Raw genomic sequence first — 27,776 nt, forward strand, 5'->3', positions numbered from 1 at the left:
TTATAGTATTTAACCTTTTTTTCAGTAACTTTAAGGAAACCAGACAATTCTGGCCGCTCCCATTTTCTTCATAATAATATGGCTTTGACTTTGCCACTATAAGAACTTATGCATAGTGTATTGTATTCTTCACCAAAAATCATGTGCGTAGAAAAACGGTTACAGTGATGGCAGTTGAAAGATCAGGTTATTTTAAATCAGAGCCCTGACATTTTATTTCCCTGATCCTTTCCAGTATCTAAAGCAAGATCAGAGCATGAATAAACTAGTACTATTTTCATTAAAAGGAGACGCTGAAAGTTAATGTTGGAATTTAATGAGAAAAATCTATCCATGTGGTTGCTAAGGGCTGACACTGACTTGATGGCACACAATTTTAGGGGGGGATATGAAAATTGCTATTTCCCTCTTTCTCTAGTGGATAGTTCTGAGGATAACAACTAGATCCAAAACACAGTCTTGTATGTTACCAAATGTTTCAGAATGATTCCATGTTCAGGCAAGTGATAGTTTTGCAAAAATACTGTATTTCCTAAGTGGGAAAAAAAACAACCTCTCTTGTACTGAATGTATGAAATTGTAGGTTATCAAATTAAAAAGAATTTCCTAGACAGTATTGTATAAAATCTGAAAGTTGGCATGTCTCTATATAAAGCACTTTAATAATACAATTACTGATATAACTAATATATTTTATATTTAGAGATCATTGCTGCAGGCATCCAGTCTCCAAAACCAAGTATTAATTCTGTTTATAAACCTGCCTGATAATCACCTGACTCAAGAATTATCAGCTGTATAAAAAATAGGGAAATCAGCTGCCCACTGACCAAAATGTAAATGATTTTTGTAAAAAAAAACCCACCTTGTTTATTTAACTGCCCACCTCCCTCGTAGAGGAGCTCTTGTTATTTTCCCTTTTTTCATAATTAATATTCAATAAATATTTCTTGACTAGATGCACACACTGCTACTACACTGTCAGCTTCTGGGTTTCACAATACAGTACAGTTTTCCAAGCAAAGCTTCTAAAAGCTAAGACGGTTTCAAGATCATCAGCAATGTTTTTTTCTCTAAGAAAATATTCTGACTCTTTTGAGAAGCCTGAAGGAAGTTTATTAGTTTGAACATTCCTCTGTTACAGAAGATTTTCTGGACCTGAGAATAAGATCTTTGACAGAGCCAGACAGCTCCTGAAGTTCTTTCCAGATTGCTTCTGTGTTTTCTTCTGTGTTCAAGGTGCTCTCAACTGAATCGTCATCACCTTGCCCAATCTTCTTGTTTTGACTGATCAGTTGCTTCACTACTAATCCCTGATACTTGACAAGAAGAGAATGCTGATCCTAAAAAGAAATAAATTAGAATTCAAAGTGGCTTTTATGAAGGCTAATTAGATGAAATGAAACAGACAAAAATAAACTCAAAAATCCAGAGAAACAAGATAGAGCAAAGGAAGTGATAGATCTTGCCTTAAAACGTATGGAAGACTTTGGGTCACTCACTTTCTCTCAGACAACCCACCACAAGGGCTGTTTTTGTGGAGAAAATGGGAGGCAGGACAATTATGTATGCTTCCCCAAGATGCACAAAATGAAAGTGGAATAAAAATCTAACAAATTAAATAATTAATGCTTTCTGAACATGGTAACATTGGGATCAAGGCAAAAGATAAATGTGCAATTTTGTACACCGTGTCACATTTTAGTTCTTTTATGAAGAATATGTCAGATCCAGAAATGTAACATAACAGCTGCATCAAAGGCCTAATTTGTTAATCCAGAGTTATTTGGGTTTCATTTCCTTGCAGACTTAAAATATTTTGCTAAAATATGGTAACAGAAATGCAATCCATTACAAAACAATTCTGTACATCCCCATAAAATTAAGGCCCATCAAATTCAATGGCTCTTTTCCAATAAATGAGCATAGCAATGCCCACAAGCAATGCAGTTTAAGGGTAGACAGTATTGTATCCATCACCATATCCCAAGCTCCGTTAGTTTCTACTGGTCAGATGAGAAATCTTGCGTGTTTGGGGAAAAGTTTTTTTTATTATTATTATGCCAGGCTAACATAGTTTATGGTACAAAATCAGACTCTTTGAAAGGTTCATTTTTGATCCAGTGGATCCCCAAAAACTAACTTTCTATTTCTCAATCACTGGAACTCTGTCATAGCAAAATCTCCTTCCTTAGACCTCTCTACTTCATTTTAATTCTGCCAGTCCTTCAATAATAGTGGTTTACCAATGCAAGTCATTTGAATGTAAGTCATTCAAAGAATGGTTTAATGAATGTCAGTATGTTCCTTTTTTTTGCTCCCTCAACCCTTATTACAGATGCAGAATGGACACTTGTGTGAAGGTCCAGGACCCAAAGATTGCAAGTCAGACTATAATAGTAATATTAATTATAGCGAAGCCAGGTTCAATATGGAGATTCAATTGCAAGCTGCAGATGACCTTAAAGGAGAAGCAACCACAAAAATATAGAACTGCAGACACGAAGCATCAAAGTTGATGGAATGAAAAGGCACTGGCTCAATTGTACATGTTATGTTTGAAAAGACATAAACCCAGTCAGCTATAAAATAAGTTCAAAAAAGAAATAGGCCTTCAATTCTAGGACCTGAACTTTGTGAAAAAGAGACTGACCAGGCAGGAAACAAGAAGTGTTGGAATCCAGACACAGCTTCTTCCAATGCTCGAGACCAGGCTTGTCAAACTCGTGGCCTGCAGGCAGGATGTGTCACATGCTGGCCATGCCCACCCCCGGTTTAGTGAAGGGGAAAAAAGTTGTGATACGTCACATGACGATGACGTGACACCCCTTCCCTAGACTCTGGCCAAAAGAGTTGTAGGGACAGGTTGTGAGAATGGTGTGTTTGAGGAGCTCTGCTTTAATAAATAAACTCTCAATTGCTGGAAGAACCATTTAACATTCATTGGGAACATTAATGACTGTGTTGTGGTTGCATAAAACTCATGAGCCTGCTGAATGAGATATGGTTTCCAACAAATTAACCCCCACACACCAGGACTGGGTGTAATTCTTTTCTTAACCCCCTCTGCTCTTTGATTAGGCAAAACCAGATGTGTCTTATAATCAAAAACGCAACCAGGACAGTTGGTGCTAAGTTCCTCTTGTCAGTGAATGAGGTAGGTATGTGTGTGTGTGTGTATGTAAGTATGTATGTATATATATATATATATACGTATATGTATGTGTGTGTATATAAAATAATCTCCTAGTTTTCAGTGAAAATACCTCTGGGATCTTTGTACTTAAGAAGGTAATTAACTGTGGCACACATCTTCCTGGTGCATGAAGCATGGAATGGGTTGAGAACTGAAACAGCAAGACTGATGTCAGATGGAGAATAAGAGCTGGATCTTCTGTGACTTTCAGATGTTCAATCAGAGCTTGTCTATGCTGAAACAGGATTTGTCTGAGAAATTAAATAGGAAGAGTTAAGAAAGTTTTTTTTATCAACTAAAGCATATTGAGATTTACCACAATGTTCAGCACATTTGCAAAATAATGTATTAAACAACATAAAACTAGTGGCTTGGAGAGCATTTTCTTGGGAGCCAATATGCATATTAAACACTGCTAAATATTGTTCTATCTACCTGTATTCACCTAACAATAAAATTGAAAATATTTAAATTATATCTAATTTTGGACGCCTATACTATAACTTTTAAATACAGTAGCAGATAATAAATGTTTTAAGAATTTAACAGGCTTTCATATCATCAGTAATATAAAATAATTAAAATCCTCTATCCATAAAATGTTTATAGACAATTCTGGCCTCATGAGCAAAGCTGAAAATCATGACTAGATTAATTTCTATTTGCACATATTTTTTCTCTTTCTTTTCTTTCTCTTTCTTTCTTTCTTTCTTTCTTTCTTTCTTTCTTTCTTTCTCTTTCTTTCTTCTTTCTTTCTTTCCTTTCTTTCTTTCTCTCTCTTTCTTTCTCCTACCTTCCTTCCTTCCTTCCTTTTTCTTTCTCTCTCTCTTTTCTTTTTCTTTCCCTCTCTCTCTCTCTCATCTGATAATTTTAATTTCATTTCCCCCCATAATCTATGGTCTTAGTTAAAAAGCAAAAAGCAAAACAAAACAAAATATTTTTCTTCTAGTACTTAGCAGCATCAGTGAGCAAAATCCTTGCAATTTGGTCAGCTCATGTCCGAACCTCCTGATCTGCTTGTGGGCTTTTTAAACAATTCCCTGGGAATTAGATGAATGCCTTTCAAAGTGGAAGTCTTTCCAGCTGGCATACCAACCTAAATGTTACAGCCTTGACTGTACGGTTTTATAGACAACAATGCAGAAATAGGTTGCCATGACCTTCTTCCAGTCTTAAATTTGAAGTTTTTTTCTGCTGTATCAGTTGACTTTCCTCAGACAGAACGTGACCATCTAATCCCTGTGCTATCGATTAGTCTCAGTATTCATGCTCCCCTTTCTATCTTACTGGCAAGGGTGATTCTACATAGAACTTGAACCCTCAGGCTCATATGAATTACTATTATATCTTCACCACAACAAGACAGTAATCTTCCATCACCCCCCCAAATTAACAGTTACCTTTCTTTCTTCTTATCTCCCCTTTTCACCATAATATCACAAGCCTCTGCAGCAGCATCAAGACAAGAAACAAATTCTTCCAAAGTCTTTAAAAAAAAGAGAGAGAGAGAAACAAACCCATTATTACAGGTTCAGGTTCCAGCAATTTCTCTACCGAAAATATTCTTTTCTAGGCATATAGAAAGAGTAAAGCAATGAATCGCCAGAAAGGGGAAAAGAGAGAGAAAATACTCCTTTATCTATCGAAGCAAGGATGTTCACACAGGGATATGTACCACAGATAGGACTGTAGTAAGTCTGTAGGTGAGATATAGCATAAACATTTGAGAGGTCAGATATAATGGTTTGATAAATAAAAAACAACAACTTAAATATAGGATTTTGGATAGATGCAGTTAACTGAAAAATGATTCCATTCCTAAATCTGATCACTGATTGTGAGGCTATACCTTTCATAGATGCTCCACCATTTTCTCTCTTTACCCATTACACTTTGTAAAAATAGTTCTATCACAATGAGTCACTTAAGAAAAAAATTAAACAGAATTAAGTTAAATTCTTATATCAAGGTATGTAATACAATGAGATGGATCAAATGAAAGTTATCCACAATTCATACAGATTTCATTCAAAAGCAAAACAGTACATTTAAAAACTAATCTGACATTTTCAACTGAGAAAAATGTAATTAGCGTTTCCTATTCCTATTAGGAAGTTTTATAATTTTTTAATCTCTCTTCTCCGAATAGACATGAAAATTAATTTTCTACCATTGGTGTCCCTACCTTCATCTCTATTTTGATTTCTATGCAGATAAAATGACATTTTCCCCCAATCTGGCTGGTATTAACCTAATAGTGGTTGGGGAAGAGTGGTTCAGACTTAGTATCTACATGTTTCAAAATTTCATTAAGCTAATAAATGATTAACAATACCCTTCAACAAATTAATTACAAATAAAATTTGGAACTTACCTTGCCATTCAGAGAAACATGGAGCTTTGTTAAAGGACCTCTCATCTCTTCAGATAATGTACTTAAAATTTTTTTCCTCATCTATTAAGAATAGATTAAAGAATCTATTATATTCTTTAAGAAGAATATAACATGTTAAAGATAATGTGAGGTTTCAAGGGCTAACTTATTTATTTCCAAAAATGCATAAGTATTTCACAAGTATCAATATATTCTAAAAACTGTCGTGTGTGTGTGTTTGCACACATATGTAATTTATTTTTCCTAATCTATCTCTTCCTTATATTTACAAATAAGGAAAGAATTGGATGATAAAGTCCTAAATAATTTTTTTATTTAAATGCTAGTCTGGGAAACAGACAGGAAATATTGAAAAGTTTATCCTTATCTATTTATCTGAGAGGAAGGAAGATTCCTAACTCACAGCTACTTAATTCTAAATGATACAATACTTGGCTTAATTTTTTCTTGTTTAGATTATTTCTACATATTTAAGATACACTTAAGTTTCAAACTGCAATTAGAACATAATGTAACACAACAAATGCTTTTCAATGTGTCACTTGTTGATCCTACTACACAGGTTTCATCCTAATTGTACTGCTGCTAAGTTATTTCCATGCACTATTAAAGGTGATGGTTATTCCTACAAATTACTAAATGGTTTAAGATCAGGATATCTGAAATATCCTATAAACCTGCCAATTTTTTTGTTGTTCAGTCACTAAGTCATGTTCAATTCTTCGTGACCCCATGGACCATAGCATGCCAGGGCCCCCTGTTCACCTCTGTCCTTACACTACCTGTGTGATATTTTTAGCAGGCTGCTGGAAATATTATTTCCATTTTAATTATTGTAAAATGATTTCAAATGTATTTAATTTAATCTTCTCTCTTAAAGGATTCAAGTTCCCCGATTCCTTTTTTTTTTCTTATTTTAGCTTTTTTGAAAATTATAAGTTGTAAGTGTTAAATTTTGGTGTGTTTGGGAAGATTCCGGAGGCCATAATCAAACACAGTGAAACGTGGTACCTGTCAAGATTTTAAAATTTTAAAATTAACTGTAAATGGGCAGATTTCTTGCACAGCTTGGGAAACCCATCATTCTTTAAGAAACCAAGACACTAAAGAAAACTGCATTGTTGTACCTCAATTGTAATGGTGGTGTAGTCATCAGCTGCCATCATTACATCAGCAGCAAGGAAGTTGAAAATAAGATTAGTGATATCTGTACAAACTGTCTTCAGCATGTGTTTGGCAATGTTATTTTGTGTCTCATCTGTAAAGTAAAATTTCTATTATTAAAATGCTAGTTTAAAATCAGCACATTACATAAGAAATCTCCACAATCTAAGTTCAGCATAATACAGTATGTATATATGGATTAAATGGCAAAATAGAAATCTCAAAAAAATAATAATATTGCCATAGTTATCCCTTTTCTATCCAGTAAACTTTCTTTGGGTCACACTGTGAAACTCTGTGTCCAGCTGCTTTTGTTACTAAAATGTCACATCAAAGAGCATGAAAAGCTTGCTGGAAGTGTCAAATATTTCAAACTAGGTCATCCTGCTTCCAGCAGACAAAAAAACAACAACCCATACTATGTAAATCACAAATTACAGAATCAATAAAGATCAACGCAAAAATATTGTAGAGCTGAAGCAGCAGAGAGAAGACCAGAAAAAGCAATGAGCCAAAGCTGTAGCAGAAAATGGTCTAAGAAAATTGAAGGAGCGCGATCATCAACCAGCTGGAAATCAAAACGGTTAGCAAACAATAAAATGTGGTTCATATGAAACAAAGAGGTGAAATGAATCTGGAACAAAAAATGGAGGCACTTTAGCTACTGCACAGTAAACAGCTAACACACACACACACACACACACACACACACAAGTGTTTTCTTGTTTCTTCTGATTAAATATTTTTTTAAAAAAACTGGATTGATCAGAGTCAAGTACATCACATATACAACGCTGTATATGATTTAATTTCTCCTTAGAAAACCATGGGAACCCAACCACAAGTTTTATGAGTTCAAAATTATGTTTGAACCAAACCACTATAATTATCTTCCAAAAATTATCCTTTAAGCAAACTGACTTATCAAGACATGTAAACCCAGCCTTTGTAATTTGATACTCACTGCCACTACTTAAGTTTTTCTAATTTATCTGTTGTTTAGCTCAACTGTTATTCTTCCAGTTTTGCATAATCAAGAATTCTCTGCTCTAACAACAAAACACTTATTTATTATGTTGTTATGAAGGTTCTTTATCTCACCCGTGAAATGTTTTGCTCCTTTTTCAAATAACCGGATATTGTTATACAAATTGGAAACTTCTTCCTGCAAATCCTTAATGGTCCTTTTTCTGCTAGCTCCGGAATAAGAAGTTGAGGACAAGAATACTGAACGCAACACTTCCTGATAGTTCTTTGTTAAGGGCCTAAATGATAGGGGGAAACAGAATACAGGGTGACAATTATCAGTAACCAACCATTGGTCCAAAAATGATAGACTGTCAAAACAAAACAGCCTGGTCCTGAATCAGAGAACTGCTAATGTCAGTCTGACCTTCACATCTGTCAGCACAGAGAAGTGAATGGCTTCCAATAAAGATAGAAAAGGGAAGGCCCCATAATAGGTGGCAGAACGCCCAGGCACGAAAAAGAATTAGGCCTGCAGTACTTTGTGTCTTATTGGCCTTGTTAAAATTAATTTTCCCAGTGGGCATAATAGGCACAGAATGAACTTGAGGGATAGGAGGAAGAGTTGCTACCAAGACAAAAATCACATAAAAAACCAACCTTGAATCTAGGGAAGAAATGTAACTTGAAAAAAAAAATCAGACACGTTCTCACGAAGATAAAGGGAGGAGGAAATGCATTCAAGATTCTCTTACTATACTCATATAATAAAAATAATATAGGTATATATCAGTAATAGCTAACTTTTTCCAGACCGAGCACCCAAAGCGTGCGCGCATGCGCTCGAACCCCCAAGATGCAATGCATGTGCAGCCCCAGGTGCATGCGCCCGCCCCCTCTGCGCATGTGCACATGCCCCATCCCCGTGCATGCGCACATGGCCTCCACACGCACCCAATGTCGCATGTCCCCTGCAAGCGCTCTGTGCATGTGGTGTGGGTTCCACACATGCCCCACCCCCGCACATGCACGGCAGTGACCTGAAGACCAACTGCCCCACAGGAGGCATGCACATATGTGCAGCAAAGCTAAACTGGGGCGACGGCTCACATGCCATCAGAGAGGGTGTTGCATGTTACCTCCGGCACGTGTGCCACAGGTTCGCCATCACAGGCCTATATGATTTCGGTTTTCTAGGTTGGTCTATCCTGAAGGATTGATAGTGGGTGGGAAAATAGTGTGTGTGTGTGTGTGTGTGCATGTATGCATTCAGGGGGATGGAGGGAAAATACAGAATACATGGCTTCATTTCCTTTGGTGTTAGACATTTTTATAGGCCACTTGATCCATCTTGTGCAATTCCTGGAACCAAAGGTTAGCTGTTTCAATGATACTTTTCTAATATTCATTTTGAAGTTGCTGGATACTAATAACAGCAGTCACTTTTTTCTAGGAATATGCTGATTGATCAAACAATTTAAAAGTCAATAAAACAACAGTCAAGAAAGAAGTTTCATTTCTTGAGGGGCATTAATGCCTAACGAAGCAAGAGCATTTTCACTCATCAGTTGGAGCTGCTTGAAGGAATGAACATCTGGTTTGTGGAAGATTTCAGGTCATGAACCATAAGGGAATCTAAGAAAGCACAGACTCTCTCCATTCTTGCACTGTGAAATTGCAACCAAGCTACAAGTTACGAGCTCTAGATAAAGCTAGATGATTACAAAACAATCAGAATACAATTGCAGATCAAATCAGAGACTATTTTTAGCCCATGATGACTATATTTGTATTTCTATCCTTCTAACCAAGATAAGCATCTTCTTAGCTTTTATTATATTTACAAAGGTTTCACAAATCTGTGACTTAGAGAAAAATTAGTAGCATGCAGCTACTGTCAAAGTGAGAACAAAATACTCTCTAGACATGTATGGGGAGTGATTCTATGCATCTATTGTATGTCTATGTGCATGTAGGAAAAATTATGAAAGTTGCAGGGATTTGTCAATGCACTGCATCTAACAGGATATCCTTAGATAGTTATTGGATAGTCTTAAGACAGGGATGTCAAACTCAAGTCATCATGGTATCATCACGTGACCTATTGGGACTTCCCCCCCTTTGCTAAACTGAGCATGGGTGCAGCCAGCATGTGATGCATCTGGCCCGCGGGCCACGAGTTTGACACCCCTGGTCTAAGATAATATAAATTTCTATCTCTCAGGAAAGAAAAAAACATTACAATGATTCATACCTGAGTAATATTACAAATTACCTGCAGCTGTAGTCTTCATTTGTTAAAATACTAAAAAATATTTCTGCCCTCTCAAGTTCTATGTATTCCTTACAAAATGGGTTTCTGCTTGGCCAGTTGTGGGCAATATACCAGTAGGTGCAGGCATCCATTTCTAACTGCAGCAGTGACAAAAATCCTATTGAAATTTCACAATGCAAACTGTTTCCATTCTTGCACTGTGAAATTGCTACCAAGTATGTACGGAGTGGAAAGTGTACCTCAATGCAGATTTTGTCACTTGACCTCTGCTGCTCCTGTAGATGTCTCTGTGTACAAGAGATGCAGTTTAACATTTTCCCAAGATAAATGATTGCAGCTACCTGATTAGATAACCCGCAAGTTCTGTGATGAGCTCTTCTGGACAGTCCCTTATGTGCTTTCTTAAAACATCTTCAATTTCTTCTTGCGACATAAAATGGATCTCAAGTTGCTTGCTCCTACCTGTCGTAATATGACAAATATTTCTAATTGACTTAACAGATCTTTATAGATAGAAGCTATTAGATCTTTACAGTAAAAGCTAGTGCAAAATAAAGTCATCTTAATATCAAAGGTTATTCCACAATGCAGGAAAACATTAGGTGCTGAGCATTGCTCCAAAATTATTCTAAATGATGGATATGTTCATGCCACAAATCTAAGGTTTGTTTCTTTTAAGTTATGGTGATGAATTGAATTCAAAACACAGATAGGTGCATTATTTAAACAGTCTTGGCTGATCTTGAAAAGCTAAGCATGGCCAAACCTAGTTAGGCTATAGATAATTTAGGAATTATAGTTGTAGGTTGGACTAGGAAATTGAGAAACATCCTAGAAGAATTCATAGCAAACCAGTTCTGAACAGATGCCACAAAAACTACATGGATGTGAGTATGAAGCCACCAGGAGACAGGTGACTCAAAATCTTTAATTATTTAATCCAGGAAAACAGTCTATGAGAGAGCCTTAATAAAATGGATTTCCTACCCCAAACTACTAGTTTAAATGACCACCCTACTTGGTGCAAATAATGTACTCTGCTTTGGGGTTGGGCAAAGCATTTGAATAAGAGCTGTGATGGCACAGTTCGAATCTCACCAGGCTTGAGGTTGACTCATCCTTCCATCCTTCTGAGGTCGGTAAAATGAGGACCCAGATTTTGGAGACAATATGCTGTCTCTATAAACTGCTTAGAGAGGGCTGTAAAGCATGGTGAAGTGGTATATAAGTCTAAGTGCTATTGCTGTTGCTATTAAGATGCTTCACAACATACAAAGCGTAAATGATTCACCTCTTCTTGAATTATTAAAGCAGCCCCTTCCTTCAAATGCTTTGCATAGCTCCACCACATAAGAATCAGATGTAATTTTTTAAGGTAAAAATTAATTAAAATTTAAAGTAGCTAAAGAGTTGTATACTGGGATTTCTTGTTCATGTTCATTTTTTTAGTATTTGAGACAGATCTTTTCAAGAAGTGTCATTTCCACATTGTCCTTACTTTACTTCAAGACACATTTCAAAGAATTATCTATAAAAATCATGATCATATTTACTCTTTAGTGGGGGTATGTTCATATACATACACATTTTTGTAGGCATGCATTTTATGATAAATTCAAGCATGTATAAGCAAAACGAAACACAAAATAGACTTGGAAAACTACAAGAGGTGGCATAATCAAAACAAGCGCTACTTACTTGTGCTACTTGCTTGTGCCTCGTCATCACTATCCACATCTTTTCTTGCCTTCTTTTTAGTTTTTTTAGTTTTGATTTCTCTAGCATTTCCACCACCACTATCTCTCACCCTTCCAGTGCCCTCTGGTGGAAAAACAATATAATTACCATTGGTCATATGAATGAGTCAAGTCATATTCACGGAACACATTCACAGAACATCATCTATTTTCATAAACATAATGAAATGGAAGAGATATCCTTGTGAAAATAAACAAGGAAAAAAATAGTAGTCCTGAATTTAGAAAAGCATGCACGGAATTAGTAAAAAGCCATTGTGACATGATTGCATAGTAATGAATTAAAGAGAACTAGGAGCACAATAGTTCAATATTTATTCTAATTTTTCTCTTCATCCATAATATATATGTAGAATTGGTTGCAAAATTTATCTCCTATGTAAATCAAACAGTTACTAGGAAAAAGAAAACAACATCTATAGCAAGACCTCAACCATACATTTGCTTAGGAATGGAAGAAAACACATTTAAATCTCCAACACTGGAATTAAAAACACTGTTTTTCAAAAGAGAGGAAACAATTATTGTAGGTAATTTAAACAGAACAATGTCCTATAGTATTTTTCATATAAAATGACCTCAATTAACCAGCCAAAACATTTTAGCCTACAAGCTATATTCAAACACTTTAGATGTACGCTCCACTAAATAGTTGTAAGCAGAAAAATTACAGAGCAGCATTGTTACTGAGGGCTTAAATTGTTTATATTGAAACAATTTTTTGCAAGGAAATGTCTGAATAAAGCGCATTCTTAAAAAATGTTTTGTGTTTCTTCCTGCGTAGTTATTATTATTGGAGAACAAAACTGTCTTTTAGCTATCTATCCTGTGATAAATATCATTTAACAGAAGGGCCATCATACACAAGTTTGATTGATTTTCATGCAATCCACACTAATAATTTTTTTTGTTATTTGTTCAATGGGACTTTCTTCTCTTTCCTCCCACCGTAAATTTCCACTGCCTGCAATCCCTATTCCAGAAGACTCACAAATTTTAAGAATGAGGGCTGAGAGAGGAATAAAATGCTTTTGAAAGCAGGCCCCAGAAAAGCCAGAGGGGTTTAACTGAGTAAACATGTATCATGCTACCATCTCCTCAGCAGTGTAATGGAAAGACTACAAGGGGTCTTTGGTGCTCTCTGAGCTTGGCAGTTTTCTTGTAGACATTTCATTACCCAAACTACTATATTACCTGACCTGCCTAAACTAGGTCATCATCCCAAATTCTAGCTAAAACTCAGCCTCCCTAGGGCAACAACAGATGGGACACTACTGTTCCTCCCACTGGCCAGCTTCAAACAGAAAATTCAGAAGATAACAAGTCAACTACAACAGACAAGATAGATTCCAACCACATCAAAGAGAACAAACACTTCCATCCAGAAACACTTCCATCCAGAAAAAAAAAAATGGAACTTGTCCATATCTGAAACAAGACCATTCAATTTCATACTAGAATAGAGTATCTAAAACTCAAAATTTCTATTGGAAATTTTGTCCGAGATTAGATGAGTACAAACTATTTTGGATGCCCATGGTTATGTCCTGCTTCTTTACCTGTGGCTTTCTTCCTTCTTTCATCCTTTTTGTCTTTTCTGCTCAAAAATGTGTTTTCTATAAGAGCAGACTGTTTCAGGTCCTCTTCTGTGATTAAATGAACAGGGTCATTTTTCATTTCCTGAAATGAAGACCATATCCAAATATGTGTGTTATATTAGGAATTCTTTTGGGTTGTCAAGATTTTCAGTTATCTTCCCATCAGTTTAATATTAGCCTGAGGCCCAAAGAAGTTTGGAGCAGTATGAGATCAATCACGGAAGGTCCCAATTTATCTCATTTAAATTCTAGACCCAGAACTGAATACAGAATCTGTGATTCAGCGGAAGCTAAACCTAGAAAAATTATATAATGTGGAAATGGTTTGGACATCTATGAGATCCTATGTGGGCAATCTGCAGTTCAAATATACCCTCCGTGCCATAAAAACTGTAAGCTAAGCCATTGGTGCACCCCTCTCCCCATCAGGCAGCAGTTCTACTTATAAGAATGTGTGTCTATAGCCTTGTTCAGAGATAAGCAAATAAAAAAAAGTGCTCAGGACAAGTCCTTCAGAAGACGTTTTGCAAATCAACTCTTTTGAACTGCTGCTCATTTGTCCGTTTGCATGTGCATGATCAGCCACTTTGCTTTGTGTTTCTGATTTTTTTTAAAAAAATCCTGCCTATATATTTCTGCAGACACAGAAGCCATTGTTTCCTCTCTGTTGTACTTGGTTTATCTGCAATGTTGCCTAGAGTCCATCAGTTGAGATACCTTGGAAGAGACCCAGTGGCAAAGTATTGTACCTTTGCATACCAGTAAAGAATAAACTGGGAAAGGTCAAAGCTTTGTAGCAATTAGCTAATAGGTTTCCCAGGGCTATCTGGCTACCTTTAGAAAGACGATACTGACCTAGATATTCTTTTCTCTATTGGTGAACGATTATTATATTTTGATGACAGATACAAACTCAGATAATCTTTGCAAAAGTAACATATGTGTCAGATCCAAATTCATTACTATTATCTTGGACACTACGTGCTGCATTATGTCAGGTTTTGATAGAAAACATTTAATCTCACTATCTTTCGCTCTAAATGGCTATTTTTCCTGCAGAAAAATGTTTATACCTCAACGCTTCACGAAATTGCTTACAGTATGTATGTCTTGGCTGTAATTTTGCTTAGGCTACCCACTTAAAAATTATAAATTAGGCAAGCAATCTTCTCCAAGGATTGTTTTGAAATGTTACGCTTAGTAAACCAACCTTTTCAGCTTTCTGGTGCATAAGATCACTAAACAAATCAGCACAGCTGCTGATAAATTTCTCACTGACTACATTAGTGTCACCAAAGACCAAGGCTGAAGGTTGCTTATTGAAAGTTCTCATCACTTGCTGAAGCAACATGCCGGCATCTTCTACAGATAATGAACTTGGAAGAAGAGGCTAGGATCATAAAACAAAAAAGGTCACATTCAAGCTTACATTTATTGGTTATTGAACCACCTAAAATATTTTAAAAATCAAGGAGGAAGTAAGCACTTCACAGTATATGCAAAATATATTTAAATATATTTAAATATATTTAAATACTACCGGTATGATAAAAGCTTCATACTTTTATCATAGTATTTTGAAATTTTTTTTTGCTTTTTGGTGCCATCCTCCTTATTTGTTTGTTGTAACATATATGCAGTCGTTTGTAAAATTGATATATGATAGTAAACCTGACACAGAATTTATCAATGTAAATCTCAATTTCATAAAAGAAACTAACCTTATTCAAAACGTTACATTTCCAATAACTGGTATAAAAATAATAACACGATGCTTGATAACATCATGACATTATGTGATGGTTGTAAGAAATCCACATATACATCTGGATAAATAAAGGTTTATTGATCATGCTGCAGAATTAAGCTAACTTTGATACTGATGTTCTCTTGTATTATATCTATGGTAATTTGAATAGATATAATTGTATGGAAGAATGCATAAAGAGAAACCACCAAGATTTTAATAATGAGCACACTTGTAAAATAAATAGGGGAAAGGAAAGGAGCAGACAAAGACAAACTAGTATTAAAATATAAGTTAAGATATTGTAACACAAATAATTATGTTCTGTAGGATTTGGTTGCAGGAAGTTGATTTAAAGCTATAATTCTATTAGGATGAGGACAGGTATTGATATATGTCTAGTAAGTCTTGCTACAGGGAAGTGAAGAAATTACTACTGCAGCTCTATTCTAATAGCTCCAGACATACAGTAAAATTCAACAATCATTTATAGCAGTAAAATGATTGTGTTTTTAGACAAAGTTCTGCAATAAGATGGATGAAGTAGTTCAAGCTGACATTAAAAACAGTGTAAATTATAAGTTACTATTGAGCATAAGCAATATATTACATAAGCATACATTATTCATTTAGGAATCCTAATCTCATTCAGGTCTCTGTGTAACAATGTACTCAAATTTTACTCCTACATTCATTCAAAGACATTTAATATCAAGTGCTTTCTAAAGGGATGATGAAACAGAAATCAGATTTCAGCCTTCAAAGAAATCTGCTAGAATTTCAAAATATAGAATACATTCTTCTTCCCAACTGAATCATGGAGCAATGCAAAGTATGTCACTAATATTATATAGAAGGCTATATTAAGAAATAAATCTGTTCATTCAAGATTCGTAAGAAAATAGCACTTCAAACAGCATTACATTTTATTTCCCAGGTTAAATATTGATTTGATATAAGCTATTCTTTGAAATTAAACCCGTAATACTTTTCAAATTAGAACAAATGATTGTCGAATGATTTTCAACAATCTCACACTTGGAGAGGCTGTACTTCTAGAACTCACACTATTTCAATCTGGTTTCAATCTGGCCTTCAAATGGCCTCTGGTGGCTCAACAGACTAATGCAGTCTGTTATTAACAGCAGCTGCTTGCAATTACTGCAAGTTGAAGTCCCACCAGGCCCAAGGTTGACTCAGCCTTCCATCCTTTATAAGGTAGGTAAAATGAGGACCCAGATTGTTGGGGGCAGTAAGTTGACTTTGTATATAATATACAAATGGATGAAGACTATTGCTTGACATAGTGTAAGCCGCCCTGAGTCTTCGGAGAAGGGCGGGATATAAATGCAAATAAAAAAAAATCTGTCACAATTAGATATAAATTACTATATCATAGAACTACATTACAAATACAGGTACAATACATAATATCTCCTATTATGATTGTGGTACTCTGAAGTACTCTGTAAGATTTAATTCAAGACTCTTTCTCAGCCCTTGCCACATATATTTGGGATTGAATGTAGGACTTTCTACAGACAACATACTGTATGTCACTGAAAACTAGATATTATTTCTCAACAATAAAACTAATCAAAAGTCAGAAAAAGCATACCATAATATCCAGCCACAGACCAGAACTGATGGCTTCGTCCACAGATGCCTCCACCTGATCTAACATTTCACGACCAACACAAGATGCTTTCAGAAACAAAATTGGCAAAGACTTGTATCTTTTCTTTATGTAGCTCACAGGATCAGGGATGCCAAGTCTTGACAATGCATCGAATTCTACAAAATTACATAAGGTATTTTACAAAGGCATACAAAGCAATAAGCATGAGGGTGCATGTGGATAATATTTACTTCTCAGTGGATTCGAGACCCTTCTTTATATACTGACTGGGGGTTTTATTCTGAGCTTACCTAGAAGCCTGTTATCTTCAATATTTCTGTTATTTCTGTTATTTTATGTTTATGTTTATGTTATGTTTATGTTACTTCTGCAATTTATGCGCTACTAAATTCCAAAAAGGCTCTGAGGCACTTTGATTAATACAAAAGGTAATACAAAAATAAAGCATCAAACCCTAAAAGCAGTATCAATCAGCTTCCTAGCCATTAACATACCAAGAAAAACAGTACTAAGAGCAAATAATACTTAATGCAAAGAGGGGACCTGCCATACTGACCACCCCATTTTTCCCCCGGAACATCCCAGTCTTAGAAGCTTTCCTATGCCCAAGGGCTGCTTTGACCACTGAATTGTGGTCAAAGCAACCTTAGCTTTATTCCAAAGATGAAGGGCAGCTCTGTCTATAGAGCCTTCTACTACTCAGATTGCCACCTGCTTTGTCCCTCACAATAAACTGGTTACCAGCTTCTATAGGGTAAATGAGGAGGTAAATAAGAAAGCCATATATTATTTTTCTGAGCCAGAAACTGCTTTTAGAATCTGTATCCATGGGCTTTGGTAAAGGTATAAAAACATTTCTCCATTCTTTCTATTTTACAGGAGAAAAAGGAAACATTTTGCTCTCTTTCTGGGAATGTAATAATTCGTGATTGCGACTCCTAATTCAGGAATCATAGGCAGGTTTCAGTCCCAAGTATGCACTTTCTTTCTTTTCCATAACAATTAATGGTCAAAATCCCCTCCAGGAGAACATAAAAGAGCAAATGTAAAAACTCCTGTTTAGTGATGCTAACCTTTTAAGAATTCATGTTTTCCCTAGTTACTGCAGTTCTTTTCTTGGTCATACAAGGATAATGAGAACTGACAAGTGTACAAAGTGTGCACACATATGTGTATGAACAATCTCCAGGATATATTTCTCTTAATTATGTTAAAAAGGGTTGATCAAAAGGATTTTGTTACCTAAATAACCATTTTGCTTGAAAAATGAATCCACCCAATTACTCTGAGTTCTGGCATAAATGTCAGGGATAAACACAGCTTTATCTTGCCTTCCACCAACCACGGTGCCTTTTAGACATCCAGAATTAATAAGTTCTTCAAGCAAAGCTGAGGAAAAAAATGAAGTAGCCGCAGTATTAGAAAGATTTACAAAGAAATAATGAAAGCAAACTTAGCTGCAATAACCAAGTACCAGTATGTACCCTTACGTTTCAGGAATAGAAAACAGTAAGTAGAAGGCAGAACATAGTAAGTAGTTAAGCATATTTAATGGTCTACAACTAGGTTTCTTTTGTGAAATTATATAGTTTAAGAGAGGATTTGCTTAGTTTCTGGCTTGATTTGTAATTTGGAAGCATGAAAGTTTGGATTAAAGTGATTTTTCATGTTTAAACATTGTTTTTGCTTTGTAGATCCCATCTGTTCTTGTAACAGCTATCAAAAGTCAAATTCAAATTATTAAAAAGGGAAATGGAGAAGTGCTTCTAGGCATGTACCTGGCCTTAGATTAAATGACAATGTATTTCTATATATTCTGTCATCTACTCTTACATCATCAGTGGGGCATTTTCTACAAGTTTAATCCCATTTCTGCATCAGCAATATATTCAGCCATAAAAAATAAACATGAGAACTCATACACATTTGTGTGCATATTTTGGGGAATCTTCTTTTCTAATATGTATAGATTTGTAAGCAGTAACTTGCTGTTTATCCTTATCAGTGGTGGGTTGCTACCAGTTCACCCCGGATTGGGCGAACTGGTAGCGGTGGTGGTGGAAGGCTCCACCCACCTGCTTCTGCACATGTACAGCATTGTATGCATGCGCAAGTGCGCACGCGCCCAAGAGCAAACAGGTAGCGACGGTTTTTGAAACCCGCCCCTGATCCTTACATATATTTTTGTGAACTTATTTCCTAAATAACTACATTTAATGAGTATATTCTGTTCTGTATTACAATATACTAAAAGCTATGGTTTCCAACATATTGTACATATGCCTTTTTTCCTTTATAAATTTATAGACAATTTATATGCATAAAAAATAGAACATAGCTAACAACCAGCTCTTAAAAAATGATAAGCACAGGGAATATCAGACAGATTTTCTAAAGCAAGCAGTTGCAGATCTCTCTCACAGTTACAATATTTAAACTCCAAGAACAACTAAGACTGGAGCGAAGTGAAAGGTTATGATGTGTGTTTTCTTGGGTTTTTGATCCTCTTGCTTAGAAAGCTTCTGGACTTTGGGAAGCAGTTATTTGCATCTGACTTCCGCTGACATAAAGTCCCTAGAAACATTCATTGTAGCATCTATTATTTTAATAAAAATAGCTTTCATAGTAACATGTTTTCTAACAGAGTCATCTTGAGTTTAGACAATAATGTCCTTCTGGGAATAGCAGTTCTAGTTCTAAGAACACCAGCCTGTAGAGTGGGCTAAGCAATTGGCTCCAAAGCAAATTGTGATTCCATTTTATGGACTACAATGAATCTATTTTAAATGGGCAGGCATCTGAATCCAGCTCACTGCATTCAAGGAAACAACCATTGTACACTATTGATAGCATGGCTATTCTGTTTTCTGTCAAGGGCAGACAACAAAGTGGTTGAACGGCCAGAACAAAATGCTTTGGGCTCCTTTAGGGATAATAGAAAGTAACATATGAATAAGGCTGAAATAGTTGAATGATGACCAAAGAAAGCCCAAGGTCTCTTCCTAGAGGGTGGGCAAAAAAAAAGACACGCTCTTCCCAATCTCTGCATTGTAGAGCAGAGGCAATTACAGGCAGTCCTCGACTTACAACCACAATTGAGCCCAAAATTTATGTTGTCAAGTGAGACATTTGTTAAGTGAGTTTCCCCCTCATTTTACAACTTTTCTTGCCACATGTATTAAGTGAATCACTGCAGTTGTTAAGTTAGTAACATGGTTGTTAAGCTGGCTTCCCTCTAGGTTTTGCTTTTCAGAAGCTCACAAAAGGAGATCTCATGACCTTGGGACATGGCAACGGTCATAAGTATGAACCAGGTGCCAAACATCTGAATTCTGATCACATGATCATGGGGCTGCTACAAAGGTCATGTGAAAAATAGTCATAAGTCAATTTTTTCTGTTATAACTTCGAGTGGTCACTAAATGAACTTTGTACCTGTACTTTCAGAGAGAGTTATAGTCTTCTTTTCTGAAGCCTTTTTAGGTAAATGAATGATTTTAATTGGTTTTTAAACTGATTTTTTATTGTTATTGTTGATCAGCAACAATGTTGTTTTAATTGTGAGTACACAGGGTATAAATCGAAATAATAAGAAATGTTAATATGCTGCCTGATACAGCACAGAGTCAGATTCACTGGTTTTTCTAGCTTATGATTACCTAAATGATAGGTAGTGGATCTCCAGTGTTTCAGGCACCAATCTTTTCTAAATCTGCCTAGAAATGCCAGAGACTGAACTACAGAATGCAAACTACTTTTGTGTACCATCAGCTATCATGATGGTGCTGACATGTATCACACAAACAATTTTTCCATAAGAACTTCTCTGCTATAGTCACCTGGAAAGCTGGAATAACTAGATCAGACCCAATTTTTTTTAAAAAAAAATTAACAAGATAGCTGGCAAAACAAATCTGACACTGTGCTAAGAAAAATGCACACATGGTTTCAGGCTTCCAAATATTATCAAGGGGGAAGAATGATTTCAACAGGATTGCAAATTTAAACCTGGAGAAATTAAAATGAAGGCAACCAGATTGTTTACAGCAACCAGTTTATTTATTTAATATGCCACTTAGTCTTCTACTTCTAAGTGGCTTACAACACATGAGATAAAACATTAATAACGCCCAATTGTAAAACCAATAATAATAAACAAAAAGGTAAAAATCTATAAATACATGCGTATCAAATTAACTCTCTCTTGAAGATAACTGTTTTCATTATCATCCAACGCCATTAGTTTAGTAAGGGCCACACTTAACTTAAAGGTAAAGATAAAGGTTCCCCTCACACATATGTGCTAGTCATTCCCAACTCTAGGGGGCGGTGCTCATCTCCGTTTCAAAGCCGAAGAACCAGCGTTGTTCGAAGACGTCTCCATGGTCATGTGGCCGGCATGACTAAATGCCAAAGGTGCATGGTACACTGTTACCTTCCCACCAAAGGTGGTCCTTATTTTTCTACTTGCATTTTTTACGTGCTTTCAAACTGCTAGGTTGGCAGAAGCTGGGACAAGTAACGGGAGCTCACCCTGTTATGCAGCACTAGGGATTCGAACCGCTGAACTGCCGATCTTTCGATCGACAAGCTCAGCGTCCTAGCCACTGAGCCACTGTGTCCCTCTACACTTAACTTGGGGGTAAGCTATTACAGAGGGAGAGGTCAATCTAAGGGTCCAATATCTTATTCTTACTTCTGGGCTAGATATTTGGAACACCTCTTTATTAGACTGTGTGAATCAAACAAATTCTATATGATGACAGTGAAGGTAATAAGGACCCAAGCCTATTGGCAACTAAATTGGATACAGAAATGAATTGGCAGCCAGTTAAACAAATGTTATCTGCTAAACTGACAAATGCACAACAATATGTAAGCTATGCTTACTGTAGCAGTTGTAGCCTCTTAATCATTTTCAAAGGTAGCCCCACCTAAAGTAACTTGTAGTACCAAAGTTTGAGCTACCATTTTTTTAAAAAAAGAACAAAATTAGTAAATGCTCTGAAGCTAATCAAAGGCTCTCTTGGCTTTAGCTTCCATCTGCTGATTCAGCATGACCACCCGGGAATGCACATCACCTCCTTCGGGGGCAATGCTGTCCAATCAAACGTTAAGGGATGAACTATTCCATCACACAAGAAAGTTTCTTGAATTGAGTCATTGTCTGTTTTGCCCCGTCTAGCCTCTCTTAGCCTCTAGCCACTGAGTCAGGGCCTCTACACCTTTCCTGTTCAGTCTGGGGTTGACATCTAAAATTTGATATCACAAATGTATTGATGATATCTGATCCCAAATGGATGGACGGTTTGTCCAGCAGGCTCATATAGATTTTTAATAAAATGGGAGAGAAGGTCAAACATTCCACCCTGAAGTGCCCAACAGGTGCTCCCCCCAACAGTACCAGCTGAACACTGCCCACTGAAGAAAAAGGAGTGCCAATCAAAAACCATGTCTCCGATTCCCAAGCTCTGCAGGAGACTCAAAAAGTTAATATGGTTGCGTACAGAGATGCAGCAAGAAAACAGATAATGAGCTTGAAATGTGACTTTTACTAAATGGAAAATAAAAGAAAGTGTCTGAGCAAAACTCACAGTAAAGTAGTTGTTCCTGAAATCCGTGTCGAGTGATTAGGTTAATTATTGGTGTAGGTCTAAGAAAGAAGTGACATAAGCATCATGTCAAATACTGTGTCACCAAGTCCTAAATAACCAGATGCGATCTTCAGTACAGACGAACTATTTTCTAGTGTTTGCTATGCTCAATAACCAATGCTGTTTTTGTGTTTGTTAGCACTGTATGGTAATACAATGAAAAAGTGTGAAAATTTGGGGCTTATTCCAAACAACTATTTGGAAAAATGCAGGGATCACCAATTAACACCTCTCCTTTTGTTTTTATTTTTAATGATGTCTTTGGCAAATAAAATAATGAATATGGAATGCATTCCCATCTTAGTTTTAAAGGCCTTTTATAAACTAGATTTTATGCCACAGAATTTAACATGTATTTACCACTTGGATTATTTTACGAACACCATATCATAATAACAACTCTCAGTATAAATTATAAATGGTTAAGGATGTAACAATTCTGAGTATAGTATTAAAGATCCAGAGTGAATAGATGTCAATTAAACCCATTTTTAAGATATTTCTCATCATATTGCCACGTCATACTTTTCTTTTGGGGTTCTTGTGCAAGACCACCATTCCACCTAGTGCTAGATACTTGGAATTATAGTAAATTTACTCAAAATGTTGCTACTTGTATTATCAATTGTATAAGTCAATGAACCAGTTTTAAGCCTCCAAATGAACTGTCAGGATATGCACAGGGAGGTGGGGATTGTAGAAGCTACTGGGCTCTTCTGGACCATGAATTTCTTGATGGAATCTTATGAATCATAGTAGTCTGGGGACCATGTTTCAAAAATCAATTCAATAAGAGTAAATTGGAATAGAGGTAAAGAGTGGATAGGGGCAAGAAGCTATGATGTACTAATGCATCCTTTTTCCTATCTCCTTTCCCCCCCTTTCTTCATGAAAAGAGTAAAAAACCACTCTAAATTTTTTTCTATTGCTCTATATAGATCTTTTATGTATCTAAAACTTTTGAAGTGTTTTATCAAGAATGTAATTCGCCCAAAGCAGCTAACAAGCAGTATGTTGACTGCTTTTGAAATATAGTTTTGAATGTATTAGAGAAAATATTTTCAGAAGCTAAACCAACATCACTTTTACTGATAATTGAAATTTTTAAGAAAAGTTGTTATAAGATTAATGGTCTCAGGTTTTAAAAAAAATAAAATACAGGTTTTAGGCTTTCAAAATGAGGTATAAAAGAAAACATACAATATAACCTTTTCATGCAACTGCATTCCACAATAGATACCTCGGTGCTACCTCGGTATTCATCTTTAATTGGTTCCAGGAGGTATGAATACCAAAAAAAGTGGGTACCAAACAAACTTTTCCCATAATGTAGTTAGTCACAAGGCAGCCGACATTGACAAGTTCTAGCTTGTGTGTTGAGTACCAAACAAACGATGAGGTATATAAGTCTACTGCTACTGCTAGTTTAAAAACTGAATGGCTGGATGCTAAGCAAAAAATAAACAACCCACATTTGGCTTTCCACAAATCTAAACTTCAAGGCTATCTGTGAAGACAGAAGGCTAAACTATTTTACTTGTACCTTCAAAATACACATTGCACCAAAAACATTTATAAACATATTAAATTACTCATAGCCATCTTTGCATTTTCTTTGACTTACCGGGTAATGGCCCGGAAGAGGCCACGAATACGGGCCCGATGTCTTGTGACAAATGTCTTAGTGAAAATCACCCCACGGTTTTCCTGATCGAATTGGCCATGAATAATTTTTCCCAAGCGAGCAGAAAATGCCTAGAATAAAAGTACACCGATTAAGAGAAGAATCACATTACACATGTAGGAGAAATTCTTGTGCATGAAAATGCACACGTTCAACACATGAGTAATATCTAACTTGCACATTATCTTATTTTACTTGAACATTAATATAAGAAAATGGTTATTTTACTTCTGGCTGCACAATATTTTGTTCATATTAGAGATTAATTGACCTTGCTAATATGTAATTCAAATGTTAAAGAATGGACCACTATCACTCATTGTCTATTTGTCTTCTTGTCAATTCGTCCTGCTCCTTTCCATTTACTTCTCTTCTATGCCAATACACAATGTTTCGTATGCCATGAACATCAACAGATAGGACAATAATTACTGACTGATAACACCCATCGTGGCTTGTTTAATAAAGGCTTTATAACTTCATACTATGCATTAATTGTACTTGTTCCTGGATCAATGGGCCTTCTTCACATCCTGGTCACCTCCCGGTTTGATTATTGTAACGTGCTTTACGTGGAGCTGCCCATGAAGAGTATCTAGGAACTTCAGCTGGTAGAAAATGCAGTGTCACAAGCAGTTATGAGTGTCTCTGATAGAGTACTGGTGCAAGAGCTGCACTGGTTACCAGTTTGTTTCCGGGTCCAATTCAAGGTGTTAGTGTGGATCTTTAAAGCCCTAGATAACATAAGGCTGGGTTAACTGAGGGACTGCCTTTGCCCAATTTCATTTATCCATCCCACCAGATCTATCAGAATGGATATGTTATAGGTTCTACTATCTAGGGAGATACATTTGGTGGGCCCTAGGGCATAGGGCCTTTTCTGCTGTGGCCCCCACACTGTCAAATCTCCTCCTCCTTCTAAGCTTTCAAAGGTCCCTTAAACCTGGTTAGCCAGGGGGGCCTGAGGACCCCAGAGGCAGGGGAACTAGTGGTACTATTAACACCCCTTCATCTATTATTCTTGCTTTTAGCAGTTTTATGGTTTTTTAAAAATGTTTTAAATATTTGTTAATAATGGTTTTATATTTTGGATTTTATTATTTCAGTTTTGTTGCATGTTGCCCAGGCCCACTTGCTTGTGAGATGGACCACTATATAAAATAGATAAATTAATAAATTTACTGTTTGCCTACATCTCACCAATTAGAGGATACAATATAAGCAACCCATTAACACAGTCTCAGGATTCAAACTACTTTTGTTTTATAGAGAATTTCACCAAAGCAATTATATAATTGGTTCTAAATTACTTTTCAGAATTTAAAAGCTACCTTTTAAAGGCATATTTACTTCCTGGTTATTAGGCAAGCAGTTGCCAAGGAATTGGATACAACCCTTACCCTAACAATGTGGCAGAAAGAACTGAATTAAAGCTATGCGTATGAGATCAGTTATGGTTTAAATCTCAAGTCACAATAGTATTATCACATTACATTTAGGATATATCTGGCAATCCAAATAGCTACCAAAGTGAAATAGTTTCAGTGAAAAAAGTAATTTTCAGATGAATTACCTGCTTTAAGAAGTCTCCTGGAAGATCGTACGCTTTGCATAACTCAGATATTTTCACCTGGCCGCATTCCTGCAACTTGTCATTTATTTCTTCTGCTATGTGATCTAAGTAATTTCTGATATGACATGAAGAAACAGTATTAGTGTAATGTTTCAAATGTGCTATTAAATATACATCATATCAATATTTGGTTTAGGAGTGGTACCTGATAATAAAACAGAAAAAATATAGCTGTATGGTGCCTGACTATAAAACTTTCAAAGAACAGAGTAATCTGATTCAAATAAAAGCTACTATTAAATCCATGTTTTCAAGCTGATGAAGCAACAATTTCGTTGTTTGTGGAACATTATGCTATCATGCCTCTGGATCATTGTTTCTTTGGTGGGTTTTAAGAGGGCTTTGGGAATGTTAGTTTGTGCCTTCCCTAGTAGAGGCTATTGTTTTTAATGTAGTTTTTGTTTACTGTTTTCAATTTATTATTTTTTCTTGCAAGTAGTTCACAGCCAGGGTATAATAGAATATAATTGTACACAGGTCTATATAACTGCAAAGTGGAAACGGAGATATTCAAATACCTAATTCTTTGGTCTTGTTGTTCTATGAACTTCCATATAGTTTATAAAATTTGGTATTTCTTTCTACTAAAATCCCAAGCTCCAAATAGTGTAATGTAACTTAAAAGTAAGGGAACTTTTGTAAGTAATAAGAGTTTTTAAAATTTCTTTTTATCTCTTTTTTACTAGTCCCCAAAGACTAGTTGTTACTGCTCTCATTCACCTTCATTTTAGATATTAGACGTAAATGTTTCTGTTTTTATTGTGCTTTCTCTTTTTAGCTCTTCCCCTTCTAGTATTATTTAGTAATCTTATTTGAGTGAGATCTAAATTTGATATATTAAATAAATAAATAAATAAATAAATAAATCCAGAGTGCTTTTCTTTACTTTGGATTTTTTTTACCACCCAGACAGCAACACTATTTCAAGATGAACCGTTTGTCTCCAGTTTAATAAGAAAAATACAATATATTGCAGTTTACAATCGTCTAGAATAGCATTTTGATTGGGTTCAAAACCTGAAAGGTTTATGTAAATATAGATAAAGCTAGTCCTCAAAATTATGTCTCAATCATAATTAGATTGCATTTAATTATCCTAATTAATCCTTAATTAAGCAACTCACTCATCTACAAGTTGTCCCAATACCAATCGAACTGTTCGATCTGATTTGACAATGTTGTTAGCTCGGTTCTCAATATGGAGCAGATCAACGTTTATTATCTGGCAGAGCAAAGAAAGGAGGAATAAGTTAGTAATTAGTATTTTATCACTGTCACTGACCTGAATTCAGCAAATTAACAGCAGTTGAAACAGAACAAATACAATAGTTTATAGCAATCAAAATGTATCTGGTTTTACAAATACTGTAGCAAATAAATCTAATTTGTTACCTCCTGTTAAAACAATCTACTGACTATTTCCTATATAATTATTTAGCAGCTATTCCAATACACAAAATTTTAACTACAATATGGATCTGAAAAAGATTAAGACAAGATAAAACACTAAGTAACATATCACTAAAAATGTTATAAAATAATTCAATTTACTTGAAGTCTGAGAAGAAAAAAGGTTACTAGAAATGAAATATTATATTTCTGCATGCATCGGTGAATATTTATTTTTATTTATACTCTCACCAACATTCAACAATGGATGACTAAAAGGAAAGTTTTTCTCAAAAAGTTGCAACAGCTTTAAGAGAAATTAAAGAAATTAAAACAATATGATAGAATATTTCAGTACAAATAAAATATTTAAGTACAAAATTATAAACATAATAGAAACTAAATAGGTGATATATACAATGATTATAAAATTGACAGATATCAAATAGTTTATACTTCCTTTAAAAATTATTTAATGGCAGAGCTATTAAAAACACCTATAAACTTCAAACTGACATAATAAAGGGAAAATAAACAAGTTTATTAAAAACAAGTTTATAATAGTCCAATTACCTGTTGCAAATCCACAATGTTCACCCGACCTGTAGTAAGATAAAAAATGAATGCTGTGAAATATTAATATTTGTTCATTATGTTGACTTCAAATCTCCAAAGTAAC

The 27,776-nt window shown here is 35.5% G+C and overlaps 1 protein-coding gene across 1 annotated transcript in view; it reads right to left on the minus strand.

The window, feature by feature from the left end:
* Window positions 1-1,093: 1,093 nt before the first annotated feature.
* The window catches only part of UFL1 (UFM1 specific ligase 1), a 32,111-nt gene continuing 5,428 nt past the window's right edge, over window positions 1,094-27,776 (minus strand). The window contains exons 3-19 of the mRNA XM_058175126.1: window positions 27,671-27,699; window positions 26,833-26,930; window positions 25,649-25,763; window positions 24,016-24,146; window positions 22,332-22,390; window positions 17,980-18,126; window positions 16,717-16,892; window positions 14,562-14,741; window positions 13,313-13,433; window positions 11,695-11,817; window positions 10,338-10,458; window positions 7,857-8,020; window positions 6,719-6,849; window positions 5,571-5,651; window positions 4,597-4,682; window positions 3,267-3,447; window positions 1,094-1,343 (exon numbers count right to left, since the gene is read on the minus strand). Coding sequence (XP_058031109.1) covers window positions 1,119-1,343; window positions 3,267-3,447; window positions 4,597-4,682; window positions 5,571-5,651; window positions 6,719-6,849; window positions 7,857-8,020; window positions 10,338-10,458; window positions 11,695-11,817; window positions 13,313-13,433; window positions 14,562-14,741; window positions 16,717-16,892; window positions 17,980-18,126; window positions 22,332-22,390; window positions 24,016-24,146; window positions 25,649-25,763; window positions 26,833-26,930; window positions 27,671-27,699 — 2,168 coding nt within the window. The 3' untranslated portion in view covers window positions 1,094-1,118. The remainder of the gene's footprint in view (window positions 1,344-3,266; window positions 3,448-4,596; window positions 4,683-5,570; window positions 5,652-6,718; window positions 6,850-7,856; window positions 8,021-10,337; window positions 10,459-11,694; window positions 11,818-13,312; window positions 13,434-14,561; window positions 14,742-16,716; window positions 16,893-17,979; window positions 18,127-22,331; window positions 22,391-24,015; window positions 24,147-25,648; window positions 25,764-26,832; window positions 26,931-27,670; window positions 27,700-27,776) is intronic.

This window comes from Ahaetulla prasina, chromosome 1, assembly GCF_028640845.1.
Source record: "Ahaetulla prasina isolate Xishuangbanna chromosome 1, ASM2864084v1, whole genome shotgun sequence".
Lineage (NCBI taxonomy): Eukaryota > Metazoa > Chordata > Lepidosauria > Squamata > Colubridae > Ahaetulla > Ahaetulla prasina.